The sequence below is a fragment of the Tachypleus tridentatus genome, chromosome 1, assembly GCF_004210375.1.
Source record: "Tachypleus tridentatus isolate NWPU-2018 chromosome 1, ASM421037v1, whole genome shotgun sequence".
In the NCBI taxonomy this organism is placed as follows: Eukaryota; Metazoa; Arthropoda; class Merostomata; order Xiphosura; family Limulidae; genus Tachypleus; species Tachypleus tridentatus.
In genome coordinates this window covers 88,028,802-88,047,088 of record NC_134825.1, presented here as the reverse complement: position 1 = coordinate 88,047,088, position 18,287 = coordinate 88,028,802, and the positions used below count along the sequence as shown (strand labels likewise).

The 18,287-nt window shown below is 33.2% G+C and overlaps 1 protein-coding gene across 2 annotated transcripts in view; it reads left to right on the top strand.

Annotated features, from left to right (window-relative positions):
* Positions 1-12,290, top strand: part of LOC143255076 (transmembrane protein 151B-like) — a 46,684-nt gene extending 34,394 nt beyond the window's left edge. The window contains exon 2 of one of the 2 annotated variants that reach the window (XM_076510161.1): positions 6,721-12,290. In XM_076510161.1, coding sequence (XP_076366276.1) covers positions 6,721-8,247 — 1,527 coding nt within the window. In that variant the 3' untranslated portion in view covers positions 8,248-12,290. Of the gene's footprint in view, positions 1-6,717 lie in introns of both variants that reach the window. The other variant, XM_076510151.1, reaches the window with a different exon arrangement.
* The last annotated feature ends 5,997 nt before the right edge of the window (positions 12,291-18,287 follow it).

Genomic DNA, 18,287 nt, shown 5'->3' with positions numbered 1-18,287 from the left:
TTAATCTCCAAAACTAATATATTCCTAACTTAAAAATATACTTGCAGAATTACCTCACCCACTGACTAACTGAACAGCAGACGAATGCAAGTGACAACTTTCACTATATAACCAATATACCCTGGTGAGACAGGTGTAAAGTTATGCATTTAAAATGCTAAAATCCAAGGTTCGACTTCCTTCGGAGGACACAACAGATAGCCTAATGTGGCTTTACTGTAACACAAACGAAGAAAAATATTATCTAACTGATACCAAACTGAATATATCATTCATTCAATACTTCACTAACTAAATAGCTGATTCACTGACAACTAACCACTCACTCTGACATTTTTATATCATTATTAATTTTTCTACACAGTAAAGGAAGTTTCTAGAGTCTACCAAGGCCTTGAGTTACATAAAATTTCTAGATGTTTGCTCATCATGGCGTATGAGAAGCTCTATCTAACAAACAAAAATATTGATTAAGATATTAAAAATATAATTTGCAATAATAACATCAATGATATTCAAGACATTTTTTCAAATTACACTCCTTTAGCACTGAAGGACGTTTCAAGGGTATAATTTCTAAATAACAAAGTTTAGATATCTAAAAGATATACAAATTATCCTGCCATCAGACTACACACAGTCTGTATTTGGAAGAGACGATAGCCAAAGAACAACAAGAAAGAAAAACGTATAAAGCCATAGATTATTCATTGTAATGTTAGAAAATCACATGATAACATGTGGAAAAAAATGTTTTTCATGCCAACATCATTATTCTCAGTGCATGTTACTATTCGATAGTAAAATATGTTCGTCACTGTCTCATAACAAGGTCATCTCAATGATTAAGGGTATCTCAGTTTCCCCTAAATGTCGTCTTCATTAACGTATCTGACAATTTCTTTTCTATACTGTTACTAACAAGCGATGGGTGTTTTCAGTAAAAGAATCGGATAAGATTTGTTTGTTGATTATTAAGCACAAAGCTACACAATGGGCTATCTGTGCTCTGCCCACTACGAGTAACGAAGCCCTATTTCTAGCGTTGTAAGTCCGCAGGTATACCGATGTATCTCTGGGGGGTAAAGGGTCGGGTAAGTACGACCCCCTTTTAAATTTCATTTGCGTTTTGATGGTTTGTTTATTTGTTTTAAATTTTCGTGCAATGCTACACGAGGGCAATCTGCTGCAGCCATCCATAATTTTGCAGTTTAAGACTAGAGGGAAGGCAGCTAGTCATCACCGTCGATTCTTGGGCTACTCTTTTACTAACGAATAGTGGGACTGACCGTTACATTATAATACCCCATGCTGAAAGCGCGAGAATGTTTAATGTGACAAGTATTCTAACCCGCGATCCTCAGATTACGAGTCGAGCACCCTAACCGCTTGGCCATTTTGATGGTCACAGATTAAATTTAATACTGCCAAACATGAAGCCATAATATTATATTCGTAACCTCTTTCGTTTGTTAACGTGTTTCTTCAACCACAAAATCACCTTGTTATTGATTTGGTTTGTTTTGAATTTCGCGCAAACCTACACGAAGGCTATCTGCTCTAGTCGTCCTAAATTTAGCAATGTAAGACTAGAAGAAAGGCAGTTAGTTATCACCACACACCGCCAATTCTTGGACTACTCTTTTACCAATGAATAGAGAGATTGACCGTCACATTATAACGTTCCCACGGCTGAAAGGGCGAGCATGTTTAGTGTGTCGGGGATTCAAGCCCCTCGACCCTTGAATTACGAATCGAGTGCTTTAACCAATTGACCATGCCAGACCCAACCTTGTTATAGACCATGTAACCACGAGGATTTTCGTGGGATATTTAGGGATAAAAAATCTCTCCCTCCCAGAAAAAAATCCTAGCATCGTTTTTTATTATAACGTAAACAATATTATATCCTCATTATCTCATTAAAATGTTATTATTATCAATATGAACGTCATTACACTGCTGCAGAATCATCGTGATCAACACGTGCGCCCATGCCTTATTACAACATTATTGTGATCAACATGTATGTCATTAATCATATTATATTCAACGAGCGCGTCCTGTCAAACATAAACTTCGATGTGTGACATCCCAATTTTTAGGCCATTGTAATAATCTGAATGAAAATAAACTAAAATTTTTATAACAGTTTCGAGATAGTCAAGTTTTTACGTAACAACTAACTTTCCTTATGTTTTCCACAGTTATGAAATATTTATAATTTATCGGGTTTCATGTAATATGTAGCAAACTTTGGTATTTCTTCTGAAATAACAGTTTCAATCTAAGATAACAGACATGATTATAAATTTGATTTGTTTCTCTCCAGTCTTGTAATGCGATTGGTAAATTAAATGTAGCTAATCTATTGATAACGTTTATACTCGCTCATAGCGAGTATCGAAACGTAGATTATAGGGGCTTGAAACCTCAGATATAGCCCTTAGCCACTGGGATGCTCAAATTTTTTGCAATAGGACATTGGATGGGTCTATATATTAAAAACAATTATTTATCTTCGTACAACTGTCTAGCTTGCTGCAACTGTTCTAGTTTCTCTAATAAAAGTAGAATATAAAATTCCAATCTTGAAAAACTTCAAACACTGAGAAAGTTTTGAGTTATTATTTAAATACCATTTATCTCTAAGTTAACTAAGTTATATGAATCTTTTTTTATTTCACTTTTTATTCTGGTTACGTTTTATAGAGATACAGGTAGACATAGATGTACGGTGGATTGTTTAGAAGGGACTTTACAAATTTTGCCCGAATGAGGTTTTGAGTAAGAGAGCTAAAATTTAGGGAACAAGTATCCAATACAGGGGTTATTCACCAGGAAGGTAACATTTGCTTGAATCATCATATTATTTCCTCCTCGTACGCTTATGTAGCTAGATCAAACATTTTAAAATTATAGTTACGTATACGTACATTTATAAGTGTATGTACTTTTTGAATGACAAATTACACAGCTCTTCCCTTGGTGATAGTCCAACAGATGAGGTGAAAGTATACAAGTAAAAATGAACTCTCAGTCCACAATGGACTTTCTTTTCGAAGCTCTTATATTTCACTTTAAATTTCTTATCTTTAAAATAAGAGTTTTTCAGGATATTTTAAGGAAACTGCATTCATCCATTTATTTTTTCTTGAAAGTACAGAAAACACGTGTAAGCTGTCTAAAAATGAGCGAATTCTCTGCGAGGATTTTCAATAACGTTCATTCTCCTAGAGAATTGTTTTACAACAGGGGAAGCGGATCGGAAGTGAGAAGGTGCAGAAGTAGAGTTTAAAAACTTGACGAAACAGTTGCGTCACGTCTTGTTCTAAGTAGTTCATTTCACAGTAGAGATGTGGTTAACATTAGGTACATTTACTACATTATATTTAATAATAATATTTAATTTTGCTTCTACGGAAAAGTGTGTTCTACGTCAAATAAGTAAGATATATAATATAAAATTTTTAATCATGAAATACTTCTCCAATCCAGGTTTAAGTGGCTATTCTAACACTAATATAAACCAGACGTCGAATAACGTGAATCAGAAAAGTGCGGAAACTTGAGTAGCAGCAGAATTTTAATATCTGCCTAATATATGATAAACCACGCCCTATGTACCTCGCTTCTCTAAACATCATAAGAAAGAATTTTACAGGCTAAAGAATGCTAGACTAAATGAATCCTAGACACTAACGTAATTCTATTTTTGAAATGTTTATGTATAAAAATAAGATTATGTGAATGCGGAACTCTTTCTTGAATAGGAACTGATATTGCACCCATGCATAAGTGAAGCCAGTAAAAATACACGAGTTAATATTGCCCTATGACTGGAATATGGCACGAAAAGAGTATGTTATTTAAAACCGCGGACAATGGACAAAATTTAACACATACTGTGAGTAGTGTAACAACATAATAAGAGTTATTAGCTAGGATTCAGTGACAGCACAGACAAACTATCATTTTCTGAAAGGGAGGAAGAGTTCAACGTTGAACCTGACCCAAAACATCAACCGAATCCCAATGAAGAAAAAGAAAGTAAGCTTCGCTTTGTATTAGCCCTAAAGAGGGAAGTGAAATCAGTATTTCAGCTCAGTGTTTTACACTGTGTTCAAGCCATGATTTCACGAATATATGATAGCATTTGATAGTTTAATATATAATAAACAGTAAAGGAGGGAGGAAAGAGCCTGACTGAATAGAGCCCCAGATCGCGCACAGATAGACTCATCGGAGACCCGTATTGTATAAGGTATATTAATAAGAAGACAGTTGAATAAAAGTAACGATATATCACCAGAATATATTTGTAGATTTGTATATAAAGAATATACACCAGTTAATTAAATATGCCAATACAGCATGGAGCAGTATAGTCCAGCCCAATATTGACAAATGATAAAGTATACATATATTCAGTAATTACTAAAGTTTATAGAGTACCCAGAACAGGAAATTCTAAATTCATGCACAAATATGCAAGTATACAATCAATCTCTGACGGACTGCTTATTCAAATATTTTGATAAGAATTTATACATACAATTATTTGTTAACCACCATAGTTCGTTGTATCATACGTGATGATGATTTGTTAACCACCATAGTTCGTTGTATCATACGTGATGATGATTTGTTAACCACCATAGTTCGTTGTATCATACGTGATGATGATTTGTTAACCACCATAGTTCGTTGTATCATACGTGATGATGATAGTTCTAATTAAGGTGAACCTTTTCTCACCACTCACATGTGTATTATAAGAAAAAGTCCATCTTTCCTAAATAATCAATATATCGCTTATATTAAATAATCAAAATGTATTTGAAGAGGTTATTTTGTGTCAAATACGCGTTCAGTAATGTGATAAAGTGAAAATGTGAGAATTTGTCCATGGAACTGTTTACATATTAATAACGACTAAAAGAAGAGATGTGACGAGTTATCGCTAAATGCTATAGTATAGTGTTCATGGGCATGGTTCTGAAAAGAGGGAAGAAGGATTATGGTGGATATACGTACCCTATTATTTTAATATTAATACATCATTTGACAGTAAACATTCAAAACTGTAAAAGAAGGAGGAAGAAATCTAGATAGAACCTAACCTTCCACGGTCGCGAATAACGACCAACCGTCTATCCAAATTTGGGTTCGCTTTGTAACTGGATATTTTATTATTGTATATTTTGATTGTTAGGCAATACAAGTCTAAATGCTGAAAATTTCATTTACATTTTTTGACTTGTAGTTTTTTTTTTGTGAGGGATTAGTTTTGGGAAAGTGTAATATCAATTTGGTTTGTTTTTGGAGTACTAATTTAACATATTAAGTTTGGTATGGATGTTGTTTGTTATTAAGCACAAATCTACACAAAGAGCTATTTATGATTTTCCCACTACGAGTACCGAAACCCGATTTCTCGCAGCATAAGTCCACAGACATACTGCTGTGCCACTGGGGTGATAAGTTTGGTTTGGATCGGTCAACTCATTTAGAAGGAGAGGAGTCCACAGACAGCCAGAAAGTTTACCTTGATATTGAATAATTACCGCATCAGTACATAAGTAATTGGCCCGGCATGGCCGATTGGATAAGGCACTCGTGTAGTTTTGTGCGAAATTCAAACCAAACCAAACGTAAGCAATTAAGAATGAACTGGGTTTTAGGAAAAGACCCTTTGTGAAACATGATTGCCTTCTTACGAATACATTCGTCACTAAACATGAGTTATGCCATGTTTTTAGAAGTGAACTATTCCACTCTGTTGGGTTATAACTTTAAATGGAAAATTTTTGAAACTCATTTTTATATATTATTTTACTGTCATACTGTTTAGATTCTGTAAAGCTTGCTAATTCACTTGCCTTTGTAATATTTTAAATTCGGTACTACTCTGGAACTATGAATAAAACGTTTTCATTTGAAATTTGGAGGAATTAGTACCTCATACGTTGTAATAAAATACTTTGTTTTATTATATAATGTTAAGAACTATTTAGAAATAATGCCGATAAGGGATATTATTATATTAACAATAATACCAGCTACTCAGACACATCCCTGGGAAGGTCTTATATATATATAAAGAGAAAGTTTTAAGAAGTTAATAGGAGGTGTTTCATCCTAAAGGCTTTTGAAACATTAAAACTAAAAAGGTCTATAGTTAGAACCATAACAACACAAGCTAGAAGTGTTATTTATTGTAAAATTGTAAAATGATTTGATAAACAAATTTATCACAGAAATTCCTTTTCGGAAAATAGTTAAGTGTACTGAGACCAACAAAACTGAGCAAATTCCTTTTTCAATATCTATGTTATCTTGAAAATTGTAGTAATACGACGTCAAGAGGTTCCAGTATTTTCTTACAACAATCGGTTATCAGAGCTAATTCCTACATCTTGGCATAATTCAATATATAGCATATATACTTTAAGATTATAATAAAAAACTTTAATTACAAACGCTATTCTTGCTATTGTTGATGACTGGCTGCCCTCCCTCTAGTCTTACACTGTTAAATTAGGGACGGTTAGCGTAGGTAGCCCTTGTGTAGCTTTGCAGACATTCAAATCAATCAATCAAACAAACAAATGCTTAGTTATAAGATCTTGTTTTGATCACACCTTCCGAATTAGGTTTTTAACATTTTGAGTATTGAGCTTCCTGTCATTTATTTTTATTTTTTATTTTGCTTAGCAGAGACCACTGAAACCGACTCTTTGTCAGAGCCTCCGGAGGGATCCCCATGTGAAGTGCCTTGTATTAACTTTGTTAATTTTTGGATGTTTGGGAGCAGTGACGTGGTGCCGTCTGACGGAAGTTACCAGGCTAGTGGTCAACTTTCAGAGTTTTCCCATAACCACCAGAAGAAACGTAAGCCCGTGCGATGAAGGCTACATCTATATCCCAGTAGCATTTCTGGCCATGTTGTACTTAGTATACTTGGTAGAGTGTTGGCACTGCTCCACCAGGCTAGAACTTACATACAGAGTGGACGTTAATACCGTCTACGAACAAATTCAACAAATGCGAGAAGCACAACCTGCGATCTGGTGGAAAGCTGTTTGCTATCATTATGTGCGACGAACCAGACAAGTGACACGTTATCGAAATGGGGACGCCTACACCACGACGCAAATTTATTACGAAAGGATAAATACTCACGTTGCAGGATCTTGCTTTAGATACACACACTGCGGTGTGAAGGATATTTCAAGTGTTCTTGTGGACCTTGAAAAATATCCAGCAACCAAGATTCGATTCAGTAAAGGCTTCGCGTTTGCAAATCTTGAAGCAGCCAGCGAATTTGAAGATCAAAGAACACGATTTTTTCAAACAAACGAGAGATTCGACGACTATTTGGAGATGAGAGAAGGACTAGATTTAATAGGTGTAAATTTCCAAGAGTACATGATTGCGTTTGCAGATCCAGAGCGTCTTCCGTGGTACGTCTCTAGCTTTGTCTTTTGGACTTGCTCTTTGCTGCTGTTGTCTTGGCCCTTACGAATACTAATCGAATGTCAAACAGCTTATGTCCACTACCAAGTTACAAAATTGTTTGGTGTAAATTATCTGACTCCAGCTAGCGCTGATACTGTAGTTTCTAATAGGCTGTCACGAGGAAGCACTCTGGACAGCAGTGAACTTGAAGGACTTATTAATAATAACTTTACTGTTGCTCCAAGTTATTCGGAAGCCTTACTGTTGGAAGGTACAGCTGGTGGGTTATCTCTTCCAACTGATTCGAACGGCAACATTCCAAATGAAGTGTTTCCTGTGAGGTTTAGCATGGATACAGACTCAAGACTGTCACTGCAAGGGATTAACAGAACCATAGGGTCCAGAGAACCTTCCAGAACTTTTCTTCGTACTTCCAGTAATCGAGGTTCCTGGACAGCCGGAACAAGGCGTTCGCCACCTACCAGACCAAGATTAAATGCATCAGTAAGCCGTACTTCCCTCCATAACGGCCAAATTATTTTTCAAACATCTCCATTGTCGCCAAATGGTGGACTGGTATGGAGAAGGAATAGTCATCCAAATCAAAGTACAACGAGGACTAGTCCTCCTCCTTACGAAGAAGCTTTACTTCTGAGTAGGCCCTTGTTCCTGCCCCTCCGACGATCCACAACTGACAGAAATCTGCATGATAATTTTCTTTCGGAACAACAAATTTCTTTAAGAGTTGATAACGACATTACATTAAGCATGGAAACTGCAGTATGATAGCCAATGGAATTGCGTAATTGAAGTTTTAGTGCCAAAAGCTTCAGAAAATACAACACGTCCCTTACATTTCTTGCCAAATATAATGTTAACGCTCAATGCAAATTATCGCAATGTTTATTTTCTATACCAGTTTTTCTCCTGTTTTGTTATAGCTTATCATTGAAAATTTGCACTTTTATCTTGTATTGTATTATATGGTTTGATGTATAGATATGTAAATAACTATTCTGAAATAAGTATATTGATATTTTTTACATATAACCTTATGTACGGTTTGAACTAAGTAACTGCACTGAATTTGTACATAGTTTCTGTTTTGTCTCCGCAATATATAATCATGTTTCAATTTCTGACTTCGATTGTAATAATATCAGTGTTTGAAATTGGTCAAAAATAAGACATTAATTTGAGATTTTGCTCGTTGTGAAGATGTTAAGTAATTATTCTGGTTTATTAACAGTAAGCAAAGGTTATTTATGATAATATTATCTTGCAATGAAGAGGAAACAGGCTATTTTGATAATTCGCAGAGGTTTTTAATAAAATTAAAAGCAATACAAGTTATGGAGAGAATTTCATTTTAAAAAATGAGATTTTTTATCTCAATCTGCATGGTATAATGGATTAATATTTGAGATAGAGGAGATCTGATTAGTTAAATTCCATTATTTCTATTATTATTTTCAATTAGATTAATTATTTTTCATAAAAATAAATCCTTTATTTCCTGTTCCAAGCCTTTTTTTTACAGATGACTAATATGGATGTACCACTTGTTCTCCTGAAATGGTTATGAACAACAGTAGCTGGAAAACCGCAGGTAGAATTACTTCCAAGTTTCACATGTGCACCACTTCTAATAACAATTTAACGTGAAAATTTTCTCAAAGCCGTTTTTGCTTATTCGGGTAAAAATAAATATATTCTGACTTGAGCAACTATTGATTTGGAGGATATTATATTAACGTAGAAACACTTAAGAGATCTTTAATCACTTTAACAAATGAAATTACCGTGCTAAAAACATCTTAAAGTAGTACATTTAGGATGGTTAAAGCACACACTTTCTATAAAGGAAAGTTACAGGCTCGTTTACATATGTGCCAAATCTTAAAAACAGATACTATAAAATTGTATAGTTTGGGATATCTCGTGGCAAACATACAGCATAAAAACCTAAACAACTAATTTCTCCTGGAACTCTTACAACATGATATTCGATGGGCTCATACATATAAGTGTTTTAAAAAAATATACTAGCTCAAAACATATATTTTCATTAACTAAAGTTTACATTAGCGAAGATATATGAGACTCAGTACACTAATGTGTTGTTCAAAATTAAAAATACAGTCATGGTATGAAATGTGTAGAAGCAAATATTATGATACGATGTCTGACTTAAACCCTCAGGGCAAGCACAGAGTGAAATGAGAAAAAAAATCATGCTTGAAATCAACTTAATAAGATTTTACTGCATTTCAAAATAACAAGAAAACTTCAATCTGGTTGAATGGTCTTCAAAGACACCAGAGATTTGATATTAATTCAAAGTGTAATTTCCACAAATAAACATTTGTTGTAACTCTATACAGAAGACAAAAAAACACTTTAATATTAAAGGAACAGAAATATTGAAAACGAAAATTTACTTTCGAAAACCAGAAGGTCTCAAAATAAAACTAAACTTTTACTTATACAACAGTTCACATATTGCATGCGTATATCAAATGATAATAACAAAAAAAGTGTAAAATAAACGTATAAATATGCGCGCGCGCGTGTTTTCCTATAGCAAAGCCACATCGGGTTATCTGGTGTGTCGACCGTATGGAATCGAACCCATGATTTTAGCTTTGTAAATCCGAAGACGTACCGCTGTCCAAACAGGGGGCATGAATATGCATATAAATAGCATAGATGTGAGAGTTAAAGAGAGATTTGTTGGTATCACCAGTCTATTTGGTTTTTTGTACTTGGTATGATTTAAGATTATTTCATTCAAGAATAAACTGTATTATACATTGTTATGAGTCCATGGATATTAACGAATATGCTCCTACTTCAGTTAAAAGTTTTGTGAAAAGTCCAGTGTTTTAGATCAATTACTATTTTGTGTACTCTGTGAGTCATGACAATAAGTTTCTTTACTAAAAGCTATGATTTAATAAATAATTTCAGAATATGTAAAAAACACAGTTGAGCATAGGAGGTCAGTAAATTAGGTTAAATTTCTATAAACTATACATTGATCATTGAACTATAGTAAAATAATGTATGCTACATGAAGTTTTGAATCATAATATTAAAAATATAATCAAATTTATTCGATAAAGCAAATATTAATTTTTTATGTAATTCTACAGATATTCTCGCATACTTTTACTAAAACCTATTTTCTTGGTCAATATCATGTGCATAATTTTAAGAAAGACCAAGAGTTGAAAAGTATTAAGCTAATTTCTGATTGGATGAGAACTATTGGTTCAGGAACCATTAGCGTTGGTTTTTTCAGGTTAACTGCAGCAAGAGAAATGAACAAACTATTTATAGTACAGGGTGATTATAAAGAAAAATTATTATACGACATAAACTCCTTGTCCTAGAGGAATAACTCATAAGCTATATTCAGGAAAGCTTGGGTTAGTACAGGTGTCTCACTACCTCCCACAGAACGTTTAAAGTACAGTGGACAAAAACCATATGTTTCAGACAGTGTTTATTGATCATTACAGTAACGTGCAAATGATTTGTTTGAAAATAAGTTTCTATATCAGTTTTCTCTGCCAGTTCTTTGACTGACATTATTATCGATGCAAATCCACTTTCACACAATTTCTTTAAGAATGATTTTAGGTGTTTGTAGCTATATTTATTTACACTTTAGGACTTTGTATGAATGTATATATTTCATTTATTTGTACTAAGATCTCACACTAAGATAACTAAATTGAGTAAAAACGTATAACTATTTTTAAAGTTATATATATTACACTGTTATTATTTTTTATTTAACATTTCCTATTATACAATGTTTTTATTTTTGCTATGCTCGAGGCACTGCGCGTGTGTACCAGCAGCATGGGCTTCTCGCAGGGACTTTTCTTGTGACCTTGTAGCAGCTCGGTGAAAGGGCTTGCTCCCTATTGCTGTGTTCTGAGAGTACAAATGAAACAGTTGCGTGTTCACCCTATCAGTTTACATTATTGACTAAAATGAATGTTTTTTTTTCATTATTTTACTTTGAAATGTATCTTGCATTACATTTTCTTCGTATATAGCTACTTTAAAGGCGAGAAAAATCACGTAGTGATAATTTTCATAGTCTTACCTAAAAGTTCTGATGATTTTTAATAAAATCTATCTTACATTTAGTCTTCCACATTGTTTAAACTTTGGTTTTGTTTAGATTCATCACATTTCGTATTGATATTTCCCCCGAAAGGAAAGAAAACATGTTAACAAGAATAAAGTAACATATCATAGAAGTTTGCTCGGTTGTAAAATACAAAGTAGACGTTAACGGAAACTCGTTCCTCAAATGGAACAACTTTAAGCAATGAGATATCAAAATATCAAACAATGAATAATTTACTACGAATACATTTATTTTTAACCATTTTTAAAGCAGGAAACTTACGAAATGTTTGGCACCAAGATTTCCAGAGAGTGGTGTTATTGTTATATCAAAACCCAGATATGATATAAATATGTGATATATAAGCAAGGTAATGAAGATTAGCAGGTTTTAAAAAGTGGAAAAACTTGGTTTTTAAATGTGACGAGTTAAATTACAAAATTTTACATGAGTCAGAAGGTAATTCTAAAAACTGTGTCTGTAATAACTTTGCCATTTGTAATAAACCAAAGTGTGCTACTACAATAATTTTCTATTATTGTGTGATTTTGTGAGTTTTTCTCAAAATCATGTATGTTGTACTGATGCATTCTGATTTTAAGATTCTGTCAGTATCGGCAAAATATGTTGCGTGTGTTATAACGTATATTATATATACAGAAAACACATACGTGCGCTGAGAACTAACGTACTACAAACTGAATAGGGAGAACTCTGTATTCGGTAACATATTATAAACAATATTTCTTTTTAAAACTGTTATTTCAGGTTTCTTATGAGCAGTTTTGTTTGTTATGGTTTTAACTCAAATGTCAAAAAATAAAACATTTTACAAAGTATGAAGAATAATATTATTTTCAAGATAAACTTTACCAAAATAACAGTTTTCAAAGTCTGAACGTGGAATTTGTTAGCTCCTGAATACTTTAATTTCCAGTATGAAATATACTAAATTATGTTTTCCAAATTCTACGAGTTTTAAAAGTCTGTAAGTTTGAAATGTTAGCTACTCAATATCACCAGTTTTAGGTAAATAACAGTAAAATAACTAACTAACAGATAAGCCTAGCACCAGGTGCAGAGACTTATAATGGGTTCTCTTAAAATTTAGTTGGGTTTATAGGAAATATGAAAATATTAACTTAAGAATTGATAAAAAAAAAACAACAATTATATATTGTATAAATAGTACGAATACTGAAAGTTTTGGGAATTTTCATTAATTATTTGCTCTAATGTTTGAGCATTTGTGAAGTTCCATGTGTACAGGGCCAATATATTATTCACCCCATTATAAACCTTTATAAATTCTTTATTATAGGAGTTATCTCAAAACGACTTGCGGCAATTATTTTTCACCTATAAATATATCTTACGTTTACTTAATTTAGAAGTTATGGCTCAAACACCGAAATCGGGAAAGGCTGGAGATCAGTAAACCTAAAATTTATGATAAAAAATCATGCAAACTGAAAATGTGTTTTTCCCTCACATTCCTCTTAATTTTGCCCCCAGTGATACGTCATCCGACTTATAGAGCTAGAAATCAGGTTTCGATACTTGTGGTGGGCAGAACACATATGACCCTTTGTGTAGTTATGTATTAACAACAACTATTTTTATTTATTTCGGATCCAAAAACAAACGTGTGCAAAAATAGCTCTTCAGATCTATCTCTTGTCCCCCACAAGCTACTCCTAAAATCTCTTACTTTAAAAATCAGAACTCGTCATTTGGGTTAGATGGTGAAAGAAAAAATTTGGTTTCTGTTTATTAATTTCATTCCAGCCCTTTGGATAGGCAGGCCATCAAATGGTTATGCTCCCACTTAGGTCAAGAGGGCCCGGCATGGCCAGATGGTTAAGGCACTCGATCGTAATCCGACGATCGTGGGTTCAAATCCCTGTCACACAAAACATGCTTGCTCTCTCAGGCGTGGGGGGTGTTATAATATGGCGGTCAATTCTGCTATTCATTGGTAAAATAGTAGCCCAAGAATTAGTGGTGGGTGGTGATGACTAGCTGGCTTCCCTCTAATCTTACACTGTTAAATTAGGGACGACTAGCAAAGATTGTTCTCGTGTATCTTTGCGCGAAATTTGATTGAAAGCAAATATCAATTCACTTATTAACCTATGTTTGGCTGTTTTTAAATATAAATTTGAAGATATTTTTTACAAAGCTATGATGAAATTATTTATTTGGAATTAAGCAAAAGCTACGCAATGGGCATATATCAAAACCCTAATTCTAGCATTGTAAGTCCGCAGATATTCCGCTGTGCCACTAGGAGACCCTATTATTAGTAAATTCAGGGCACTAGAAGTGTTTGTTGTTGGACAACAAGAATGGATCCTTATCTGTTCCTGTTTATTTTCAATATTTTTTTTATTTTTAAGCACTAAGATAGATTTCAAAAGGAGTGATCTTCACTACAAAAGTCTAGTAATGTCAACAAACTAAGAAATCTGATTAATACTTACTGAAAAAAAGAAACAAATGAGAATTTAAATCTTTTTATATTTGTCAATAAATGCATATTTTTTAAAGAAATAAAAAATAACCATTAGTTTGGCAATAGTAATAAATGAACTTGCATTTATGGTTTCAGCCAATAATACTAAATATCTTTAATGTAAAACTGTCAGGCAAAGTTTCCACTGAAAAGCTAATTTACCTAATGATTTGGTTTGTTTCAAGTTAAGCACAAAGTTACAGAATGGGGTGTCTATACTCTGCCCACTACTGGTATCTAAACCAGGTTTCTAGCGTTGTAAGTAGGCAGGCATACAACTGTGCTATTGGAAGGTAAGTCATCTAATGAAAACTTTTGTTAAAACATCTTTAAAAGTGTGAAATTAATTCTAAGTTAAACCTCACCTTCTTCTTAGCTAGGCTGAAAATGGTATGACAGTAAGAAACACTCAACTTGCAATCTGCCGGTTGCAAGTTTGAATCCCGTCACCGAATATGATCACACTTTCAGCCATAGAAGCGTTATAAATGACAGTCATTTCCATTGTTAGTCAGTGATGTTAGCCAGCTGTGTTAGCTTTAAAAGGCTATTATTTAAAAATTAGGGATGGCTAGTGCAGCTAACTGTCAAGTATCTTGACTCAAAATTCAATGAAAAAACAAATACAAATGTTTCTAAATGATTTTTTCATAAGTTTTGTCAGTATATGATTGATTATTTAATGTTACACCACATACTGTATCAAACATACATGCACATATAAACCTAATTAAATATGCAGAACAGTTTGATTAATCAGACCAAACTCTCAAGTTTTCAAATGCGTATTTGTTCTAAAACGTTTTTATTTTTCTATCAGCTACAACAAAATTCTGAACAGCCATAAAGCGTTTCCGATAGCACTCGAGTTCTTGGATTTATTTTTATAATTGCAACTCTCTAGAACACAACACCACTCCGTGTACATGCAATTTCATTAACTCTCGAGTTCATGTGATCGTTAAAGAAATAAACACTTCTGTGGTTTATTAATATTCTGAGAAAATCCTCGTGTCGAGATTTTTTAGAATCGAAATGAAGATTCTATACGTAAAGTGCTTATTCTTCAAGATTCACAGAATTATCATACATATAATTATCATACATATAATTATCATACATATAATTATCATACATATCTTTCACAGCGATCTGAATAAAATTCAATAAAAAATTAACATATTCAATATTCAATTATTGTTTTTTGATTTCATAATACGTTAGCAAAATCGAGAGGAAATTCCATGATAACTTCCACATTTAATTTGGCAAACCCATGAAGATTAAATCATTTCTAGACTTTTCAGTCTAAAAGACTTTGTCCTCACTTCAGTCGAAGACATAAACTTTAATAACCTTTTTAAATCGTTTAATCATTCAAGGATTATTAGACTTACTTCTTTATTTTTCTTACTATCAAAATGATTTTTATCTATAACTGACTTTATCCTCCATACACAGTAAACACTATTGTGGAAGATCTCGGAATTATATTTGTTTTAGTTGAATTTGAAATTTTATATAATCATTTAATGGGAAAAAAGTGAATCTTTGATGACAAGAAGCCCATTTGAAATAAAAATATATCTCAAAACGACTGGTATGGGTATTAACACTTTTTCTAATAACAGAGAACAACGTTTCGACCTTTCTAGGTCATCTTCAGGTTAACAAAGAGAGTTTGCAACTGACCGTTGCCGGACATATGTCTTAGGGATGAGATTATAAATGGGTACGGGATTGTAAAGGGCGTTGCAGTTGAATATTAGGATATTAATTACTATAGGCAGAAAGGTATTCCTTTACATTGATTTAATTTTGGTTTTAGTTGCTGTATAAGTAGGGCTTCTTTGATTTTGCGTTTGTTTATATTTGTTTCCCTACTTAGTATCTGGGCGTTTTCTATGATTATGTTGTGTTTAGTTGATTTGCAGAGTTCAAAAATGTCTGAAGGTGTTTTTATGTTCTTTGAATCTAGTTCCTTCCCCCTCCTCATGTACAGTGGTATGTCTCCGGATTTACAACGCTACAATCAGCGGTTCGATTCCCCTCGGTGGGCTCAGCAGATAGCCTGATGTGGCTTTGCTATAAGAAAACACACACACTTGAACCTAGTTTCCATTTTACTGCTTGTTTCTCCAGTATAGAAGTCGTGACATTTGTGTATTGTATTTTATAAATTATGTCGGAGTTGTGTTTTTCAGTATAGTTTAGATAGCATGGACTTTAGTTTTGTACCTGGTTTTTGAATAAATGTGGTATTTACTGAAATGTTGTGTTTTGTTATAAGTTTTTTCCAAATATTGGTTATTTTGTCGCTGATGTCGGGAACATATGGTATGCAGCAGTATAAGGTTTTGTAGTTTGTTGTATCTTGGGATTTATTGTTGTTTGTTTGTTGTTGGTCTAGGTGTGTGCGTATAATTCTCTGTTTATCAATAAGAGTGTCAATACCCATGCCAGCCGTTCTGAGATACAAGAAAAGCGAATGTAAAAAAAAGTCTAGTTATAGTTTTAACACAAAATTTGTTTTTGCGCTCTTTGTTCCATGTCATGTATTTTCTTGAAAGAAAATTTTTATAATTCCATTTTAACGATAGGCTTCGTTATCTTATGACTCGTATGTCAATATATTATTTAACAGAAATTCTTAATCTATATATGAAGCTAAAGTCAAGAAAGAAATGAAATAACATATGGAAATGTGTGTCAGTGTCATTAAATGAGAAAGTTCGTCCTTTTTGTACCATAAGGCTATTACTAAACTTCCAATGGCACACACGGTTGACGCAATTTTTCTGGATGGGATACCAGTCCATCAAAGGACAGCTTTCCAGTTATCCCTTGTTACCCATTGAAGAAAGTGAGGTAAAAATATCTTGCTTGAAAACAAAACAACATGGATCAGAAAGCCTGGAACTTTCGACTACAGGACCAAAGTATCGGATTACACTGCTTCCAGATATTTCAAAGCTTGAATAAAAATTAGAAATATAAACATATATAATAATAATTGGAAATTATTTTCGAGAAAAAAAAAAAGTGTATAGACATACTCGTAACGTAACCTGGTGTTCACGAAGAGATCATACGGTTTGTGGTATCCTGTAAACTAAATAAAAATATGTGGATAATTTTGAAACAGCACACAACCGCTATTAGTATCTTAAAGCCTAAAATTACTCTTCAGAAACGTTATTCTTAATTAGCCATATTTGAAAGTAACAGTTATTATAACCTGCTGTATTTAGTAACATGGCTCATTTCAATTAAATTAAATTTTCTATTAATATCCTGCTTTTAACCTTGAACTAGATTTATAAGCTCACGCGCAATAGCAGACGTTTGATTTTAAATTAGTCTTCAATTAGCTCCCATATGACAGTATATTTGATTTTAGGAACCAGACTTCAATAAGGTGATGAGTGTAACAGATATCCAGTGTTAAGCCACTGTCTAATTAATAAACGTGTGAGCGAGAGCAAGCGTCTGCTGTTAAACCAGTCTTTAATAAACACGTGAGTGAGTGTTGACATTTGGTATTAAACTAATGTTGTGTATTACGGTTAATGTCGGGCGAGGATCCAATTTACTATATTACGTAACTAAGTATTAAGACTTCAAATAGCCGGAAATTTTAATTTAGAAATTAATTGAATGTCAATGTGTATCAAGTTTATGATATTTGCCAACAAGATTGATACACACAGTTTTTTCCTAACACAAATATATATTAATAAACAAACAATAATACAATTTGTACTAACGGTTATTACAAATACCAGTTTATATACAATAGTTTTTTATAAACATACAAACTCTACAGATTCTTGTATCTGATCTAGAACTGAATATTTTATTGACAGTCCAAATTCACACGAGCAGGTTAAATCTGAGTTGATACTGTTACATCTCACTTAAAGTAGTTAGCTGTTTTTTCTTGGCTGGCCTCACACCGCTTTTAAGCTGACTTTGTTCTGACGAAGATATTTAACTTCCTCGTATAAATTCTAACGTCCAAAGTTAATTCAGAGAAGTTGAACAGTTTGTAATGTTCGAAATTTATAAACGTTCCTGGTCAAATATCTGTAGTTTTCCGTCACAATTACAGCTCCCGAGGCTTATAGTACACTGACTGTAACTGGCCAACAATATTCCATCACT